Source organism: Echeneis naucrates, chromosome 1 (assembly GCF_900963305.1).
Source record: "Echeneis naucrates chromosome 1, fEcheNa1.1, whole genome shotgun sequence".
Classification (NCBI taxonomy): domain Eukaryota; kingdom Metazoa; phylum Chordata; class Actinopteri; order Carangiformes; family Echeneidae; genus Echeneis; species Echeneis naucrates.
Window position 1 is genome coordinate 14,575,506 of NC_042511.1, and position 18,328 is coordinate 14,593,833.

The following is an 18,328-nucleotide window of genomic DNA, read 5'->3' on the forward strand; positions in this document are numbered from 1 at the left end:
GACCGACATGATTCTCTCCCTCAGTTTAAGTGATAGTCACATTTATGCTCATGTTTTTACAACAAAGTGTTATTGCTCTTCAGCAAACAAGAACATGTTTTTCAGTATAGGACAAATAAAAAAATCCTTGCTAAAACCAAACAACTCTCTCTGATAAATGGTTTGTGGTATTAACAAATATGCTTTTTTTTATTTTATTTATTTATTTATTTTTAATGGGAAGTTATTATTCATGCTATAAAGGGTACACGTGTTGTCAGAGTTAGTCGCAACTTCTCCACAACTTCTGATGTTTTGTACTTTTCTGATTCCTTCCTTCCTATAAGTTCCAAATATCTTTCAGAAACTCCAAACAAATCTTGGGTAATATATGACATCAGTGTAACATAGTGGACTGTCACTAAACATGAAGTGATGAGGCGACGCACTCTCAATGCTGATATTGAGACAATGCAGGACGTGACAAATGCAAGAGGTCAGTGTTCTCGAAACTGCAAAGCAGCTGGCAGAGCTGCAGAGCTCAGCACATTTAAGTAGGCCCACTTGAGAGATGTGCCTCCATTTTTTTTTTTTTTCTGAAATATTTAAATGTGCTAGCGCTTTAATTAAGCTATAAATCACAACTGCAGAAACTTTTAAGACAGTTTGGTTCGCCATAATTAAAGAAACCCATCGCTACAACATTTATTTCCGAAAGTAGGATTTCAAAGAATTTGATTGAATTTTATGTACCAAAGTAAAGTTAGTAAAATATATTTTTGTTTACATCAAAGAAAAGGAGAGACAGCGGCAGCAGGTCAAAAAGATATTTGAGATATTTTCTCTCTTGCAAAAAAAAAAGAACAAAAAACGAAAGTGACACCATTTTGCTGAAAACAGGAAAACAGGATGCCACTTGCTGTACTGTAAAGACAGACGCCATCCATCATGGTCCCAATTTTTATTTATAAATAGTAATTCAAGCGCTGCTGGACAGCGTACATGCATACTGACAGGTATTCAGAAAAGCAGCTTAGATCAGGCCAAAAAGTCCAGACAGCCCCGAATGATAACAGCTGACTGGAAAGGATTTTACAGTCACACCAGATTCACATTATGTAGAAATGCTGTTGTGAGTTTTAACCAGGTAAGGTAATAATGTCTCTTGTGTGCCCGTCACGACACATTGTTGTCAGTCTGAGACGTTTTCAGTCAGGGAGATTTCAAAGTTGACTGCTACAGAACTTTGTTCAGCTAAACGTATAGAAATATGGAATAAGATTTATGCCTTTTCAGGCTCATGCAGATAATCCCAACAATACATGCAAACTCCAGACAGAAGGAATCTAAGCAGATTCACACATTTTTGCTTATTAAAGTGGATCCAGTAGCATCAAATTTCTGCCCTCTCTTGTTTAACATCTGCATGATCCTTGCTGAATCACCTCAAACATATCTAATGACTGCAGCGGCTTCCACATAAAGTTTTAGTTTTGAAGTCACAAATAGGCAAGAAACATCTAATACAAACCAAACGTTGGCTTTGGCATTCGTTGTGTAGCAGTGCGCTCTTTCATTTTCTGTGACCTGGATGTCAAGGATTAAATGGTTTGACATTCCGGAGGAGAGATATTTAAATTATTAGCGCTTTAATGTGTTCATGCTCCTGCCGGATAGGTTACTTGCGCTTTTCTTTCCGTACTTGTGTAGAGTTCGATAGTTGTATGTGAACTATCCATGTCAGCCATTTGCATGCAAGGCTGGTTCCACTGCAGAGAAGAGGAGAGGCCTGACGCTCTGATTGGTGCAGGAGTTGCTAGACAACAGATGTCCAGCCGGCTGAGAGGTGGACTACCTGTGGAGGAAGGAGAGAGAGGAGAGTGAGTGAGTGAAAGAAAATTAGAGGTTGAAAATGATGGAAATCAAGGGAGGTAACAGATTGGAGAGTTAGTTACAGTGAAAAATAAAACCAACCTAACGTGCCCTGCGTTTGTGTAAAACATTAATGGTGGCAAAAGTATTTACTGTAGTATGTCATCCCGATGTAGGTCTGACACATCACAACTGATCACCTAACAGTAAAGCACTGGTTTTGCATCACTACACAAATGTTCGACACAGAGAAAGCAGCATATCAGAGGCAAAATTACATTTCGGAGTATCAACCAAACTCATATAGCATTATGATCTGCATCACAGCCAGTGATGATTTTATATATGATATTGAAGTTTGTGTGCGACTGTACAGTAGCCAGTCTAAAGCAGGAAAGTCGATGATGGACGCACCACCTTGTTAACATTTGGTCGACGTAACTGCAAAACACATCGTGTCCACAAGACTACATTGCCAGAGAAAATAATAAATACATTTATATAATATAAATTTTGGCCTTTTGGAAGATGTATTTATGTGGTCCATGAAGGTGTAAGGATGTAAAAACCTGGACCAGTCCAACTTCAGTGTTATAATTATGAAGTGGCGTGGAGGGGGAAAGTTTTCATTGAACACACGGTAGCTCATGATTTACACACAATAAAGAAAGCACATTTGTATATTTATAAAAGATTATATATTTAAGCTAGTGTAATGATTATGCTCATTGTTATTAACTGCACACAAAAAAAATGTGTGTTAATAATGATTGCATAAAGAGTTTTAAAACCCGATGGATGGCTAACACAGTCAGACATCTGAAGACATTATTGTACTCAAAAAACGAAGAGGCATTGAACCTCGCCGCTGACGCACACGTCAGCAATGATGCGGTGCAAACGTCGCATGCAACTCGGCGTTGTTAGACCAAAATTGAAATTCACGTGTAACTATAGCAAAGTCGCATAAAAATGAAGTGACTTAAATAAAAAACAAATGTGTCACATTGGCGAAGGAAAGCTTTTTGGGTATTAGACTGAAAGATATTTACTCATGATTCAGTAATAGGGTAAGACTGAGGCAGCGATGGGGAGATAAGTGACCTTGCTCAGAGGGCCTTGCTAATCATGAAATAATGGCTGTTCTGCCCTCGTTTCTGGCATTGCCTGTCAGGGATCCTGTCTGTCTCCGACTCTGCAGTTGCCAGTGTTCTTCAAATAAAGCTGAAATTGGCACACTGTCACCAGAAAAGGTTTGCAACGTTGTGTGAAGGCCTTGTGTCAGAGGCTTTCACCACGCCTGCCGTTAGTGCCATGTGATTAGTTGTGTTCCACCTGTGGCTTTAGGGTGAGAGCCTACAGTTCTGATATTTGATATTTAACCGTCAGGAGTCTAACTTAGCAGTCTAGGTCTGAATCACTGCCGCTCTGAGTTATGACGTTTTAATTACAGGTCCAAAAAAAAAAAGAAGCACGTGTAGAAAACCAAAATCTAATGATTGACTTCCAATTTACCCTTTTTTCATTTGGTGGATTTTATTTCATACTAGCATCGGATGGATTCGTTTAGGTGTCTGGGAGAGATTTTTAATAAAATGGTTCGTTTTAAGAGATCATCCAACTGACTGGCACGCACCACCACCATCTCTCTTTTTTGCAGAAATGTCTTCCACCTGTATTTTCAGCTTTAACTGTAGTGCAGCCACAGCCTGTCTTGCATTTGTTTGGCGTTTCCCTGCCGGGATTATTCTGGCTTCATCTCTTTCACTGCGACTGATAAACTCCACCCGCTAATGTTTGCCCACAGTCCGTCAGTTTCAGTACTAATATTTTACTGGCATTTTTACAGATCCTTTTAGAGCACATCAAGTTCCATTTTATTTGAAATACAAACTCAAACCCTTAATTTGCCTGTGGCTGTCTGCTGCTGCCTATAGATGCGTAATGTCGACGAATAAGCAGATACCTGTACCTATAATGGGAACAAGCTGCCTGGGGTTCTTTGTTGGTCTTTCCCCTGAGCTGCACTGAGTCCACAGTTGCCATAGCATCAATAAGAGCAGAAGAAAGGGCTCTGGATGAGAGTGAAAAATAGGTGTCCTATTTTATTTGCAAAAAAAAAAAAAGAAAAAGTAGAACCCGTTGCTCTTCTTTTGCTCCCTCACTTCCTCTCTCACTGTGTCTCTCTTGCTTTCTGTGTCCCAAGGCAATTCTGAAATGGGTCGCCCCAACACCATACTGTATCACTCATAACGGCCGATGGTCTGACTCATTTGTGCCAAATTAGAGTCATTGGACACTGGGTTCTTCTGAGGGGGCGATTTGAACATCACTTCCTGTTCTCAAAGTTTGAGAAGACCAGTCCGATCACTGTGAATTTATTTCGTCCTCATGGAGACAAAGGGAACCAGGAGCTCATAGGAGAAAGCCGCCATGAACCGGCTGCTGCTGCTGCTGCTGCTGCTGCTTACAGTGTTTGCTTTACACTGTGGGCTGCTTGTGGCACGTAACCAAGCTCATATCAGGTTGCATTATTTTTGCCAAGCATTTCAGCTCTGATAAGGAAAAGGCCGGGGCTGACACGCGGCCAACACGCAGACAGGTACATAAACAAAATACCCGCAGTAGTTTGAATACACACAACAATGCTCGAACACTGTGCTGTGTCCTCCACCGAGTCCAAACTAACTTGGAGCCAACTTCATGCTAGATGATTCAGAAAGCCAATCATTGCAGGGAATAATGACAAGTATTAAAAATAACCTGACTCTGTTTCTCTTGGTGTTTGTGCCTCCTCTGTTTGTTTGTTTTTGGGTTTTTTGTTTTTTTTTTGTTTTGGTTTTTTTTTGTTCAGATCATCAAAAGCTGGAGAGAGAGGCAAGGATTTGCCGTCTTCTGAAGCATCCCAACATCGGTGAGCTAGAAGTTCTCAATCTCAAAATATGCACACACAAAAACATGGATAGGAGTGAAAATAAACATATTTTGTTCAGGTCTCTGGTGATTCCTGCTGTGGTTATTCACCTTCTAGATGCAGTTATGAGAGAAAATGAGAAAGGAACCGATTGTGTGCGTGTGTGTGCGTGTTTGTGAATACAGGTATCTAATGATGGTGCATCTGTGTCATCAGAAAGGCACAGCCCCTCTTTTCTTCTCGTTCACATGATGTTGCACTTTCTTTCTTTTACCGTCATTAAGTCTGATTTTTCAAACCAGTTCTGCACTTTGATTCCAATCATTTTTCACATCACTGCCCTTATAATGTTTAAAAAAAATCGACTCCCAGACTTTGAAACAGTAAAAGAAAGCTGTGACATGAGAAAAGACAGTGTATGATATATTAGAGACACGACAAAGAAAGCATGTGGGACGATTCCTTCCTGGGTTTGAAGGCTTTATTGACATTAATACCTCAGATTCAAGCACAGCTGCAAGGATGAATGACCAAAGAGGAAGCAAATCAGAGGTTTCTTTTCTTATCATCTCAATTTGTCCTAAATGCTGTATAAGATGAATAAACTGCTTTATTTACACTTACACTTACTTTGCAGTATATAAGACACTAGGTTTACAATAAATCTAACAAATAAGTTATCTCTGAGAAGGAACCTAACAAATGGAGCTGTATAAAGTATTGGCTATAATATTCATTTATTTCTCTTCTGTTGTATTTCTTCATTCTCTTTTTCTCTTCGATGTTTGTGTGTGCATCTATTTATTTATTTTATCTCTGCTACAGTACGCCTTCATGACAGCATATCAGAAGAGGGTTTCCACTATCTGGTGTTTGATCTGTGAGTAACACTGTTTCGCAATATTGCTTTTCTTTGACTTTCAAACTTTAAGTAGAAACTAAGTTTGTGATTTACCGAGTTCGATCAATTTTGAAAGTATTCATTTAAACCATTAAAATTGAGCATAATTGTTTGGAGCTTGTCACCGAGATTTGCTCGTGAGCTGCACAGTCACACTTGACAGTGGCACGGTGAAAATATTCACAAACTATTAATATCTTAAGATAGTTTTTGTGAAGAGGACATTTTCATGAAATCACTGGAATTGTAAGTAAATGAATGATAGCTGATGAAATGCTTTTGCAGCAGGCTCTTCATCTATGTCTCCCCTCCCCTTTGTTTGTGTGTGTGTGTGTGTGTGTGTGTACACATCACTGGTATATAAAAATCCAGCAAAGAAACCCACTTGAGTATTCACACTCAGTTATTCATGGGCAAACAACATTATTTACACAACTTTACATAAGATGATAACTATATATTGTCTAACAGCGCCTACACACACTAATATTGTCTCTGTGTCCCCACAGGGTGACAGGAGGGGAGCTGTTTGAGGACATCGTGGCCAGGGAGTACTACAGTGAGGCTGACGCTAGGTAGTTCACACCCAAATACACCGCTGAGCACAGCAGCTGTTATGCATCACTGTCCATTACCAGAGAGAACGGCTGTGTGTATTTTTGTGCGTTTCACATATGGTTGTCTCAGAGGTGTGATGCAGCTGCCTTGTCTCATGCAGTTATTTATAAAGGTGATTAACGACATATAGCTTGTGGCATTAATCATACTCAGCCTGTGCTACAGTATGTGTGTGTGTGTGTGTCTGTGATTTCTTGACTTTCTATACATTTGGATAGTCCATACGGTGTAATACATTATATCCTGTGATGAATAGCATTCATGTGACTTAATGGCGTCCACCAAAAAAAAAAAAAAAAAAAATCGCTCATCAGAAATGTAACGAGGGCAACATATAACACGTTGTGTCGAGATTGTTTCCTCCTCTTGTTTAATTCTCCTCCCTGTCTCTGTTTCTCTACCTTTTTCTCTTGCCTTGCCCTCCTTCTTTTCCATCCATCCTTCCATTTGTTCCATCACAATCCTGCGCTTTTTCATTACTGCCCTCAGCCACTGCATACAGCAGATCCTGGAGAGTGTCCATCACTGCCATGTTAATGGGATCGTCCACAGGGATCTGAAGGTTTGTATCACCACGGCTATGGGTGCAACAGCTGGCAGTAATTCCCTCATAGTCTTTACCTTTGCACCGTTTGCGGTCTGTTTGGCGGAACTAAGCTGAGGTTTTTCTGCAGTGAGAGAAAACATCACACAAATATGAAATACAAATATATTTTTAAAGAGTCTGTGGAGAGTTAATAAAGGTGATTTGACCTTGACCTTGGTTTGCTGGGCTACAATTCAAACAGGACTGCACATGCTAAAGACCTTGTCCTACATTCTGCCCTCCTACATTGGCCCTTCTTAGAAAAGTCTGTATTTCGTTTGGTTTAGTTTTCCTCCAACTGTGTCAGAAATGCAGATCCTATTCTAATACCACTGCTGTGTTTCAGACAGCATATTATCGTCTTTGTGCGTGTGGGAGAGTGTGTCGTACTCTGACCGTAACGCTACGGTGACAGGAACAGGAAGCAGCACGAGCACAGAAACTCAGGAATTACCATAATTTACGTAATTATATCAAGATTACGTTGAGATATGACATCTTTTCCAAGGTCATGAATATTTTATTCTCAGTCTGTATTCTTATAACATCTCAGGAACATTTTTATCTGGAGGAGAGAAGGAAGAGGATATAAGAGAGCTGTCTTGAAAATAAATCAATTCAGAATAACTGTGATGGTTTGTGAGATTTCCAATCTGTTGACATTACGAAGGGGGAGATGCTCTTTGTGGAAATGATGTAAAGTTTTCAGACTCTCCATAATCAGGAGAATTTATTCATCATTATGTAAATAGTTGTGTAGATGTGTCCAGTTGTCAGTTATGGTCTATATCTTGTTGAGTCCTATGTCTGCCACAAAGTGACTGCACACAGGCTGGCTGCGTTTAGAGTCTCTAAATGTTAGGAAATGTATTATTCATTAGCGCGCACTGTCGAACTGGCCTTAGGTTAGCGAAGACCTTTCTGCAACTGTGTCGTGTGTGTGCGTATGTTTGGGGCTTGCATATATTTACAAGTGTCCTAAAATGTGCTAGTTTGTGGTGTGTGTTTGTGGTTACTCAGATGTGGCCGAGTGCCTTGTTTTTACACCCACGTCTCCTGTTCCACCACACCTCCCCCCTGTATCCTTCTCCCTGCTGTGTGCACTTTGTTCTCACTCATGGATTTTAACAGTGGATTGGTGTCACTGTGGACAAACCTGTCATGTATGCAGCCAATTCACTTTCTCAGAATCCATGAGACTGAGGTAACAAGTCCACATCTCCAGCATGGAAAATGTCTGTGGTCACATGAAGATTTGGTCCCATGCACATTTCTGTTTCTCTGTCATGTGTGTGGCAGAACGGGAGTTGCCCCACACACTGATTTAAGAGCAGTTTAGCATCGTTGGCCCCTAATGGTTTGGATTAGGATTTGGTTTGGCTAATCTGATTTTAGATCTGTGTCTGTGGGCAGCTTGTTCCCAGAGCGTGTGACCTCTGACCTCTAACCTGTTTGACTCCGCCCCCCCCAGCCTGAGAACCTTCTATTGGCCAGTAAGCTGAAGGGGGCGGCGGTCAAGTTGGCTGACTTTGGGCTGGCTATCGAGGTGCAGGGGGACCAGCAGGCATGGTTCGGTGAGTATTCATCCATCCATTTTCAGCCTGAAGGCAATCAATCAATCTATCAACCAATCAATCAGGCAAGCTGGCAGGCAGGCAAGCTATCCTTCAATCAATCAAGCAATCACTCATTTAGTGAGTATATCCACTGAAAGACCCACTCCAGCCTACCATCCCACATCTCCTCCCTCCCTCCATGTCATTCCTCCAGGTTTTGCCGGCACTCCGGGCTACTTGTCTCCCGAGGTTCTGAGAAAAGACCCATACGGAAAGCCAGTGGACATGTGGGCCTGTGGTAAATAAAATTCAGATTCTCTCAGCTCAGGCCGTCGAATTAACTTGACACCGCAGCTAAAGCCTCAATCTAAGCAGCTGTCTTGGCTGTTCAGTTGAAGAAGCGCCGTCTGCACTTTTGCTGCAGCCTCGTGTTCTCTCAAGTGTATTATGAAATGTCAAACCAGAGAGTTTCATTTTCTTGGTGAACAATAAAGATCGGCACCGTATTGTTGCTTAACTTCACATGTCACCACCCTCCAGGTGTGATTTTGTACATCCTGCTGGTGGGCTACCCTCCTTTCTGGGATGAGGACCAGCACCGCCTCTACCAACAAATTAAGGCTGGGGCCTATGATGTAAGTGCGTACTTGCATGCACAGTAGGGTTAAAGTTATTGAAAAGAAAGAAAGAAAAAAAAAAAAATCTGGTGATGACTCTGACAATAACATTAACTAAGCAGGCTTACTTCCTCCCATCTCCCATTTTTCCCTTCGTTTTGAAGACTTTTACAAGCACATGCTGCTGTTTTGTTTCCATTTGCATGAACTCGGCAGTAAGTACGGACATTTTTCTGACAGTTCCCGTCCCCGGAGTGGGACACTGTAACTCCCGAGGCCAAAGATCTTATCAACAAGATGTTAACCATCAACCCCAGTAAACGCATCACTGCAGCGGAGGCCCTCAAACACCCCTGGATCTGCGTATGTAGCACGCACACACAGATTCTGATCCACTGTAACACACCGCTTAAAGCCCCATATATACACATCAGTCTCCACAGTCACATTGCCTACCTATTGTTTCCCTCCTTCCTCTTAACCCTCAAATATTCTGCTCTTCTTGCAGCAACGGTCCACTGTCGCTTCCATGATGCACAGGCAGGAGACTGTGGAGTGCCTGAAGAAATTCAACGCCAGGAGGAAACTCAAGGTGAGGCTTTGGGCTAACCTTCATGTTTCTATCTATCCAGAACAATCCATCCACTCTGCCCTCTCCCTCTATGTCGTCCTCATTCAGGATTTCTCAGGGTAACTCAGACATGATGAGCTGTTCTCTTAAACCTTCAAGTTGCTCTTTTGTTGTGCTTTCTTGCTGTGAGCCTCTAATCAATCTTCCTATTTCTTGTATTCCTTCTTCACAACATCATTCCCTCCGTCTGTCCTTCTCTTCGATCACTGCAGGGAGCCATACTGACCACTTTGCTGGTCACAAGAAACTTCTCAGGTATGTTTCTCTCAGCTGAGACCTTGTTCTCCCAAACACCATTAAAACAAAACAAACAAACAAACAAACAAAAAAAAAAGGAACGGTTGGAAATAACTTTTAGCTTCTGATGTTTGGGGTAGCTTTTTTAGGTGCTTAAAAAAAGTCCTTTCTTCTCATCACAAGGAAACAGATTGGGGGCATTACAAAATAGCTCAAAATCTGCATTCGATTTTTAATTTCAAGAAAGGATTTTGAGACTTGTTAACCTATTTTGGAATGCCTTTGATTTGTTTCTCTACAGAACGAAGATTGTCTTGGCTCAAATATAGAAATTGGTGAACAGAGTCATCTCTCTTTATCTTTCTAGCTGTTGCTCTACCACCCTTTCGCCCTGTTTTACACTCTACTTTTTTGCATGCATTTCCTTTGACCTATCTCTTATTTCTCAGCCTTTTTTCTCTTTTCATTCTACAGTGAAATGCATTAGTGCATTTGTGTCTCTCTTTATTCATCTTCTTCCTTTTTCAATTTTCTTTCCTTCTTTTGTTTGGATTGTGGTTTCCATCTGAGGTAAGATTTTTGGAATGACAAAGATATATATATATATATATAAACACATATATATATATATATAAGGTTGGCCCGACCAATAATTTGTAATTCTTAGGTTTCCTTTCTCTCCTGATTCAATCACATATGCATGAAAACGAGGTGTTAAGTATTCCAAAAAAACCAAACAAACAAACTCTCACAAACAAACAAAAAAAAAAAACTCTCACACTTTCCAAAGTGCCAATATGAGATCAGAATGGAATTTCAAGGAGAATACAGCATGTATTTGAAATGCAACTCAGCTTTTGAATTCCTTTATACCGTCAGAAACTAAGCTCAAGAGGAACGGTGGGATTTTATGTGTGGCTGTTGGTGATTAAGTGCATGTGTATGTGTGCCAATGTCAATTTAAGAATGATGTGTGAGCCTCCTGCAGTTAGATAGATTATCCTTTTCATCACCCGCCAAACACGCACTCAGCCAATCACCCACCTTTTAGCCTCTCAGACAGGAATTAATATTCAGTCAGAGAACCACCTTCCCTAAATGATGATGCCATTCAGAGCATCTCTTGCATTGCATCATGGATCTTGCAGTTGGATTTTTGCACCTGGAGTTTGAAGATAAGCACAGTTGACTGATATGCTTGCTGCATGTTAGCGTAGCCTCAGGCTCAGGACTCTGTTTGTCAGCTCTCATGCTGAAGTGCTGTCTTTCTTTCCTTCTACAGCAGCCAAGAGTCTGCTCAACAAGAAGCCCGATGGAGTGAAGGTGAGCCGCTTTGCACAGTGAAGAGAATGCTTTGTTAGTTGCATTAGTCTGTTGGAACGTTCAGTGTCAGAGGAGCCTTATCACTTTTTAGTATGATGCATTTTGCACCTTACAGCATCATCATTCAGGGACAGTCACTCCAGGCATACAGTTGTTTCCTGACACAGCTGACCTCATTGATTACATGTGAATGTCTACATTTCCAGTACCACTGTCCCTTCTTCTAGATGCTGGTCTCTATAGTGTCTCTTTTTGTCCGTATGACCATGCCTCATATTTTCCATAGTCATTTAAACTTGACTTTAAGAGGCCCTGTTGTACTCTGTCCAGGACATCTTCAAACATGTGTTTGGGGTCAAATCTGAAATAACACCTTTTCATGTGTGTGTACGTGTGTTGACAGTTTTGTGTGACTGATGGATGCTGTTGTCTCTTATACATTTGGGTGAGTTTTAGTTGGAGGGTGATTACATTGTGTGAATGAATTTCACTGTGTTTGGGGTCTTGATCAGGCCGACAGTCATTTTGTCATACTGCGTGATCCGTTCCAGGGAGAGTGAACAGGATCACAATGATGACGGGCAATAAGAATGAACACAACAGCGCTCATTAGAGTCTAAATTGAAGGGACACGTTGGTAGTTAATGTACAAAATATCAGGGAACATTTTATGTCTGAAATGAATTTCTGCCTGGTGAGTCAACTCATTAACTTAAAATAAAAGTTTTGTCTTTAGATCATTATTATTGTTTGTTCATTTTTTTCTTCAGTAAATGGTTGCAATAATATAAATAAAACATTTTATGGATTCATGCATGGGCCCAGATGTCCATTGTTAACATTTAGTTGTTTTTTTTTTTTTTCTCTGACAGGAAGGGTGGTAAAAATGAATTTAAATTAGACCTCATCTCCCCCATATGACTACTAACAAGGTCCTTTTCCTATTTTTAAGTTCAGCAGTTTTGATTGATAATAAAATATCTGATTTTTGGAAACAATCAAAAGTTTGTCCTTCAGTTACTTTAAAGATGGCCCAGCTCTTCTAAGCCCTAAAGTTTCTGCTAGGGCATACACTGATATGTTTGCTTCATGAAACAGACAGATTATTCAAAACGGTTTTAGTTGGTAACAGTTTAACAGTTTTCAGTGATATCGGTTCTGACTGGAAGGTTGGGATCATCTCTATGAAGTGGACCGTGGCCAGAGTTTGTGTGTTTGGATGTATGTGTGTCCAGTGGGCCTGTAAAGTGTGTAGTGTCATTTCCCCTCTACACTGCCCCCTGCAGGTCAACAACAAAGCCAACACAGTGACCAGTCCTAAAGACACTGGCCCTGCCCCTGCACTGGTATAGACACACAACCTCACCTACACTTGCACCTTCATCTCTAAAACCTCCCATCGAAAGCTTCCCATCTCACACCCCTGACTGTGGAGGAGGTACAGGTTCACCCTTTGGGGGGGGGAGGGGGGCGTGTCCTGTTTCATCTCGACCTTGTTTGTGACAAATCCTTAAGCGCGTGTATAAGAGTGTGGACTTTAGGCTATCCCTGAATGAAACAGTATGTAAAAGCTTTGGCAACTGCGCTGCATGTCTCAGTCGCACCATAGCTGATATGGCTAACTATTAAAGGTAACGTATTTATAATAGCAGTGCTTAGCTACTTTGCATTTGCTGGATCTGTATAATGTTGATGTAGAGTTCAAACAATATGGCTTCGCATACATGTTAGGATTTGGCTTTCGGTAGTGAGGTCCTAAATCTGTAGTTAGGGGCAACCTTTACCTCAACAACCCCCCCCCCCCCCCTTACCTCAACTCACCTCTTGCTACTCCTTGTCCCCATTTCCTTTTCAATAATCCCTCCCCTCTTTCCTTCCTCTCTCCCACCTGTCTCATGCATGCCCTATGTGGTGAAGTACTTTACGGGTTTTGGTGTGGCAGAGGAAATTCAAATTCCTGACAAGAACCCGAGCATGTGTTGATCATATAATTTGTCTGTGGATGGCCAGAGAGTGAGGCTGTCAGCTCCTCGGGCTCAGTGTGATGCATGATGTTCCCGACGCTTTGGCCGTCACTCATTCGCTTGTGCGTTGTCTGCTGACTGGCTGCTTACGTCAGGCCACATGACTGCTGCTCTGCATGATGTCAAAGGCTTGCTGTCGTCCCATTTGCTGTCTGCCACACTCACACGCGCGCGCACACACACACACACACACACACACACACAGATGCAAGCTGCTGATGTTATAATCTAATGTAATCTGGCGGAGAGTGATTAGACTCCCCGGACTATGATTAGGATTAAGCTGCTCATCAGGAGATCGATTACCAAAGGAAGACATTGGTAATGAAAAAAATCAAAACAAAACAAAGCAATAAATGATATAAAGAAAAAAAGACATCTGGCAACAATGTCACGCAGAAAGAAAGATAGGAAGATAGAAAAGTGGAAAAATTATATATATCTATATATACACACATATATCTCATCGTTCAAATTCTGAAAATACATATAGGCTTTACTTATGCCAATGCCATAATACCCACAAGTTCACTGTTACGTTTTCTCCTCAGGAACCACAGACTACTGTGATTCACAACCCTGTGGATGGAAACAAGGTATTAAAACCAAAGCACCTAATGTTAAAGCTGTTTTCTCTCGTGCTGCAGCTATTTTTCCTTTCACAGTACAAAACAGCTGTTAGCTTCTACTGTGATGTTATTAAACATTAACGAATTATGTGCATTGGGTACAGCTGGCAGCGGTGGGGTAAGACCCTAACCATGAACTTGCAACCTCCTGGAACTGTAGTTGCCTTTTAAATGAAAACAGACATAGCAGTGTTACATTTTATGACCTTTGCAAGAGCAGTTCAATGAGAAACTGCTGTATTTCTGCCGCCGCCGATATTTGATGTATGTCGTACCACATTATGATCAATACAAACGCAAATTTAAAGTAACTAAAAGCTGTTTGTTGCTGTTCCTAAGGAGTCCATTGAGAGTGCCAACACCACTATAGAGGATGAGGATGTAAAAGGTAGGTCATGTTTTGCCTGTTTTGTTGTTTTATGATTTAAAATCAGTCCTGAGTGTTTCCAGGCAGACCGATCTGTCCTTTGTGTGTTTCTCTTTACCCTGTTTTATCACCGCACAACAAGTTCACTCCTCCAACCCCCTTCGAATGTGAACTCTTCTTGAGAAATGCAGTCCTCCCTTTTCTTTTTTCGTCCTGCCCTCCCTCGCACCTTCAAGTTGCTATCATGTAGTCAGAGGTTGATGCGATCGCTGCCCGCCTTTTCTTTATGTTGTGCATCCCACTTTATTCCAGTATTACTAAATGTCTCCTTTCTTTTTTCTTTCCCCCGTTTTGTCGAAAAATATACATTTTCCCCCAAATTTGTCTTCTGCCTTTGCACATTGATATGTATGCCTGACACGCAACGCACAACACACACACGCTTGGCAGTACTTCGTCTGGGCAGCTTAGTGAGTGGTATCTTAAGCTCTAAGAGCCGTTCTTCACAGATGTCTGAGTCAAGACAGACTCCCACCTCCTCAGTTCAGAGTAAGTCCCTCCACAGTTACGGGTGGCTCCCTGTTTCCTCCACTATTATCCACCCAGTCACATCTGGAGGAAACTGTAACGTGTAAAGTTCCTCCCGTACTCCTGCTCTCCTCCTTTTCATGACATCTTTTCCCTGAATGAGGTGGTTAAATGTTTTAGACTATTGCCTGTTGTGTTGCAGTGATTACTTTTCCCCCCCGTGAACACAAAGTCCCTAAATGTCTGCTCCTCTCCTTCCTCTGTATTCCAAGCGAAGGCGATGATATGTAGTGGCGTCTTGTGGATGCAGACTCTCTTCTCTCCCCTCCATTTCCCTTCTGTTCTCAGACACCCAAACATTGATTCACACCATAAAAACCTGACTCACACACACACACACGGAGACGACTGTTGCAGTTTATAACTTTCTCATACCCTTTTTTTTTTTTTTGTCATTATTTAATGTCTTTTTGTTGCACAAATTAAGTATTTTTTCCAATATCTCCCAGCCTGCACCAATAACAATAAAGGTAACTGTCAACATTACTTAGTTAAAACTGCTTTTGTAGAAATATTCTTGCATCTGAGCATTGGTTTGTCTTTGTTAATTTTGAGCTTTGTTGGTGAAAAGACTTGTGTCAGCCTGCATTTTCCTGCCTGACATCTCTATTAGTCATGGGAGGCCTTCTTGTTGTGTTACATGCACAAAATGACTTTGTGAAATCCTTTTTTTGAGCGCCTCTCATTTCTAATAGCTCTGAAATCCTGCTAATTTCATAGACTAGAACCTGTTTGAAGCTGAAATGATCAGACTCTCTTAGTTTGCACCCAGACCCCACATTTGCTTGAAAGACAGTAACGAGTAATTTTTCTATCAGTTAATGTGTCCGGCCAACAGTTGAATCGAGAGCAGCTGGACTTAGGACTTGGGTTTGTCAAACCCACCTGACTAGTCAGACTAGTCAGACTAGTGAGGACAACTCCAGTTGTTTTAAATTCAATTGTTGGCCGGATATGACTATGACCTGGATGAATGAGAACTTACGCAGACATAAGTTTATATAGTTAATGTTCTTCCTCGATCTTGTTTTGTAGCTCGCAAACAGGAAATTATCAAGGTGACTGAGCAGTTGATTGAATCCATCAACAATGGGGACTTTGAGTCATATGCGTAGGTTTCTTTCCTCTGCATTCATACAGTAACTGGAGATTGATTCGCTTTCTTCCTTTGCTGAGCCTATGCTCTTTTTTGGTGATGCAGAAAGATCTGTGATCCTGGTCTGACTTCCTTTGAGCCTGAAGCTTTGGGTAACTTGGTGGAAGGACATGACTTCCACCGCTTTTACTTTGAGAATGGTAAGTAAAAAATAAATAAATAAATAATTAAATAAATAACAATCACAGAAAATACATTTTACCAGCACCATGAGAACAGTTGCAGGTGGCCCTGAAACCAGAAACTTTGTCACAATGTAAAATGCTAGTAGAAGCCAATGTTTTCGTTGTAGACGGCGTTGGCCTGGAGTCGCACCAAACGTTCGAAGAGTTTGGCTTTGCACCCCATCTAGATTTCAGATGGCCTGAGGGACGATGGATTTTCTATTAAATTGTTTGCTTGCATTAGCCTGATGTCCTGACTTTCTTAATGCAATGCAGATGTTTGTCCCACAATTAAAAACAAAAACCTTTCTGCGAGATTCTCAGTGCCGAAAACTTTCACCGTTCAGATGCTCACACTTTAACTGCGCTTGGCTTCTTTGGGCAACACACCTTAAGTCGTATGACACACTCACAGAGCATTCAAGTCAACATTTACATTATGATGAAATCTGTGCACTAGTAGGTATAAGATTGTTTGTTATATATCAATAGCCAACCCTTTGAAGTAGCCTTGGAGCAGAACATCATTAGCGGGTAAAACCAACAACCATTGACACATGACTATGGTTAAAATGTTATTTCATTATTTCTAGTTTTTTTAAATGAAAAATTGAAATGCTGATTGCATTTTTTTTTTTTTTTTTTGTCGAGCCATACAGCTGCATCGCATTTTCACAACCTCTTCATTTCCTTTTCAGCTCTGTCCAAAGGGAATAAGCCGGTGCACACCATCCTCTTAAACCCACACGTGCATCTAATTGGGGAAAATGCGGCATGTATTGCCTATATTCGGCTGACCCAGTACATGGACAGCAGTGGCATGCCGCGCACCATGCAGTCCGAGGAGACCCGTGTGTGGCATCGCCGTGACGGCAAGTGGCAGAACATCCACTTCCACCGCTCCGGCTCACCCAGCATCCCTTCCCAGTAAGCGACAGTGGACACACAGTAGAAACCTATCAGAAAGAAACTTCATTTAAGCTCAGATAGTCCTTCTTTACAAATTCAAGTCAAACATCTCATATTGCCGTATTCCTGCAGGAGTGTGATCAGCATACCATTATATCGGTGTTGGCTCTGGTCAAAAATGGGTAAAATCAGAGGCTTTAAGTACATAACAGTGAAGCCGGCTGCTGCTTCTCAGCAAGTGTTTTTACTCTTCAAGGGAGACGAACAAAGAGCTCCCACCTGCCTCAGCTATTTTCCCAGCCATTTATTTAGTTATCTGAGCAATCGGCAGGTTTTACAGTTCAGGACAGAAACTCTGACTTGTCAGAGCGGGAAACGAACAGGTGGAAGGTATAATTTTAGTCTATTGTTCGATTTACAAGCAGCACACACCCTGTTCTTTCCACTTGTACACACTTGAACTTAGATAAAATGGCGAGCAGCCCAAGCGAGGGCAGTCAATGATGCAGGTGGGCCACAAGTGTGTCAGTGCCATTCAGTGGCCAAGTAAGTACTTGCACGTTAATGTTGTGCCAGGGCCCTTTTTAATCCTCTGTTCACAGCTCTGCTTTTTCTGCCTTCATGTCTGTTGCGAAAAAAGCCGACGGGTCTTAGTGTTAACACTCCAAATGTTCTCAGTGCTGTGTGTAATGTTTAATGCAGATTTACATTTCTCTTCTCTCTTCCTCTCATTGCAGTTAATGGAATATCAACATTTGGTCAAAAAAAAAAAAAAAAAAAAAATCCCATCAGTGAAACTAGTTGGGCAGTCAACTAGCCAACCCATGACTGCTCTCTGACCTTTGACCCTCCTATAAGGACATTACATTGCACAGGACACAAGTATTAATACATTTTACTGTTATGGCAATTTATTAATGGACATCATTCAAACCCACCATGGGGTGGCTGCACACCGTATCTGGACAAAACAAGCATATTGATAACATTTCTTTTTTTGTTTGTTTGTTTGTTTGTTTGTTTTTTAAGATGTTTTGGTATGCATTTTAAATATAAAATAGAGATGTTTAAAGATCTACTACTCTAACCTCTCCCAAAAATTAGTTCTGTATTTTTATGTGTATTTATGTGTGTGCAATACAAAAACATTTGGAAGAACAGAATGTTAAAATTGAGCTTGCTTTAGTTCTGGTGATGTATATACATTGTGATGTTTGATGAAAACAAAAACATTGGAATTGCTATTCTTGCTATCAG

General features: G+C 41.2%; 1 protein-coding gene across 10 annotated transcripts in view; it reads left to right on the forward strand.

The window, feature by feature from the left end:
* Positions 1–17,801, forward strand: part of camk2d2 (calcium/calmodulin-dependent protein kinase (CaM kinase) II delta 2) — a 28,817-nt gene extending 11,016 nt beyond the window's left edge. The window contains exons 3-21 of one of the 10 annotated variants that reach the window (XM_029506708.1): positions 4,706–4,765; positions 5,591–5,645; positions 6,176–6,241; positions 6,774–6,846; positions 8,342–8,444; positions 8,641–8,724; positions 8,967–9,061; positions 9,284–9,406; positions 9,552–9,635; positions 9,887–9,929; positions 11,194–11,234; positions 12,521–12,580; positions 13,810–13,854; positions 14,227–14,275; positions 14,705–14,803; positions 15,292–15,312; positions 15,878–15,953; positions 16,044–16,138; positions 16,861–17,801. In XM_029506708.1, coding sequence (XP_029362568.1) covers positions 4,706–4,765; positions 5,591–5,645; positions 6,176–6,241; positions 6,774–6,846; positions 8,342–8,444; positions 8,641–8,724; positions 8,967–9,061; positions 9,284–9,406; positions 9,552–9,635; positions 9,887–9,929; positions 11,194–11,234; positions 12,521–12,580; positions 13,810–13,854; positions 14,227–14,275; positions 14,705–14,803; positions 15,292–15,312; positions 15,878–15,953; positions 16,044–16,138; positions 16,861–17,093 — 1,505 coding nt within the window. In that variant the 3' untranslated portion in view covers positions 17,094–17,801. Of the gene's footprint in view, positions 1–4,705; positions 4,766–5,590; positions 5,646–6,175; positions 6,242–6,773; positions 6,847–8,341; positions 8,445–8,640; positions 8,725–8,966; positions 9,062–9,283; positions 9,407–9,551; positions 9,636–9,886; positions 9,955–11,155; positions 11,235–12,506; positions 12,581–13,809; positions 13,855–14,226; positions 14,276–14,704; positions 14,804–15,291; positions 15,313–15,877; positions 15,954–16,043; positions 16,139–16,860 lie in introns of all 10 variants that reach the window. The other 9 variants (XM_029506792.1, XM_029506878.1, XM_029506964.1 and 6 more) reach the window with 9 other exon arrangements.
* The last annotated feature ends 527 nt before the right edge of the window (positions 17,802–18,328 follow it).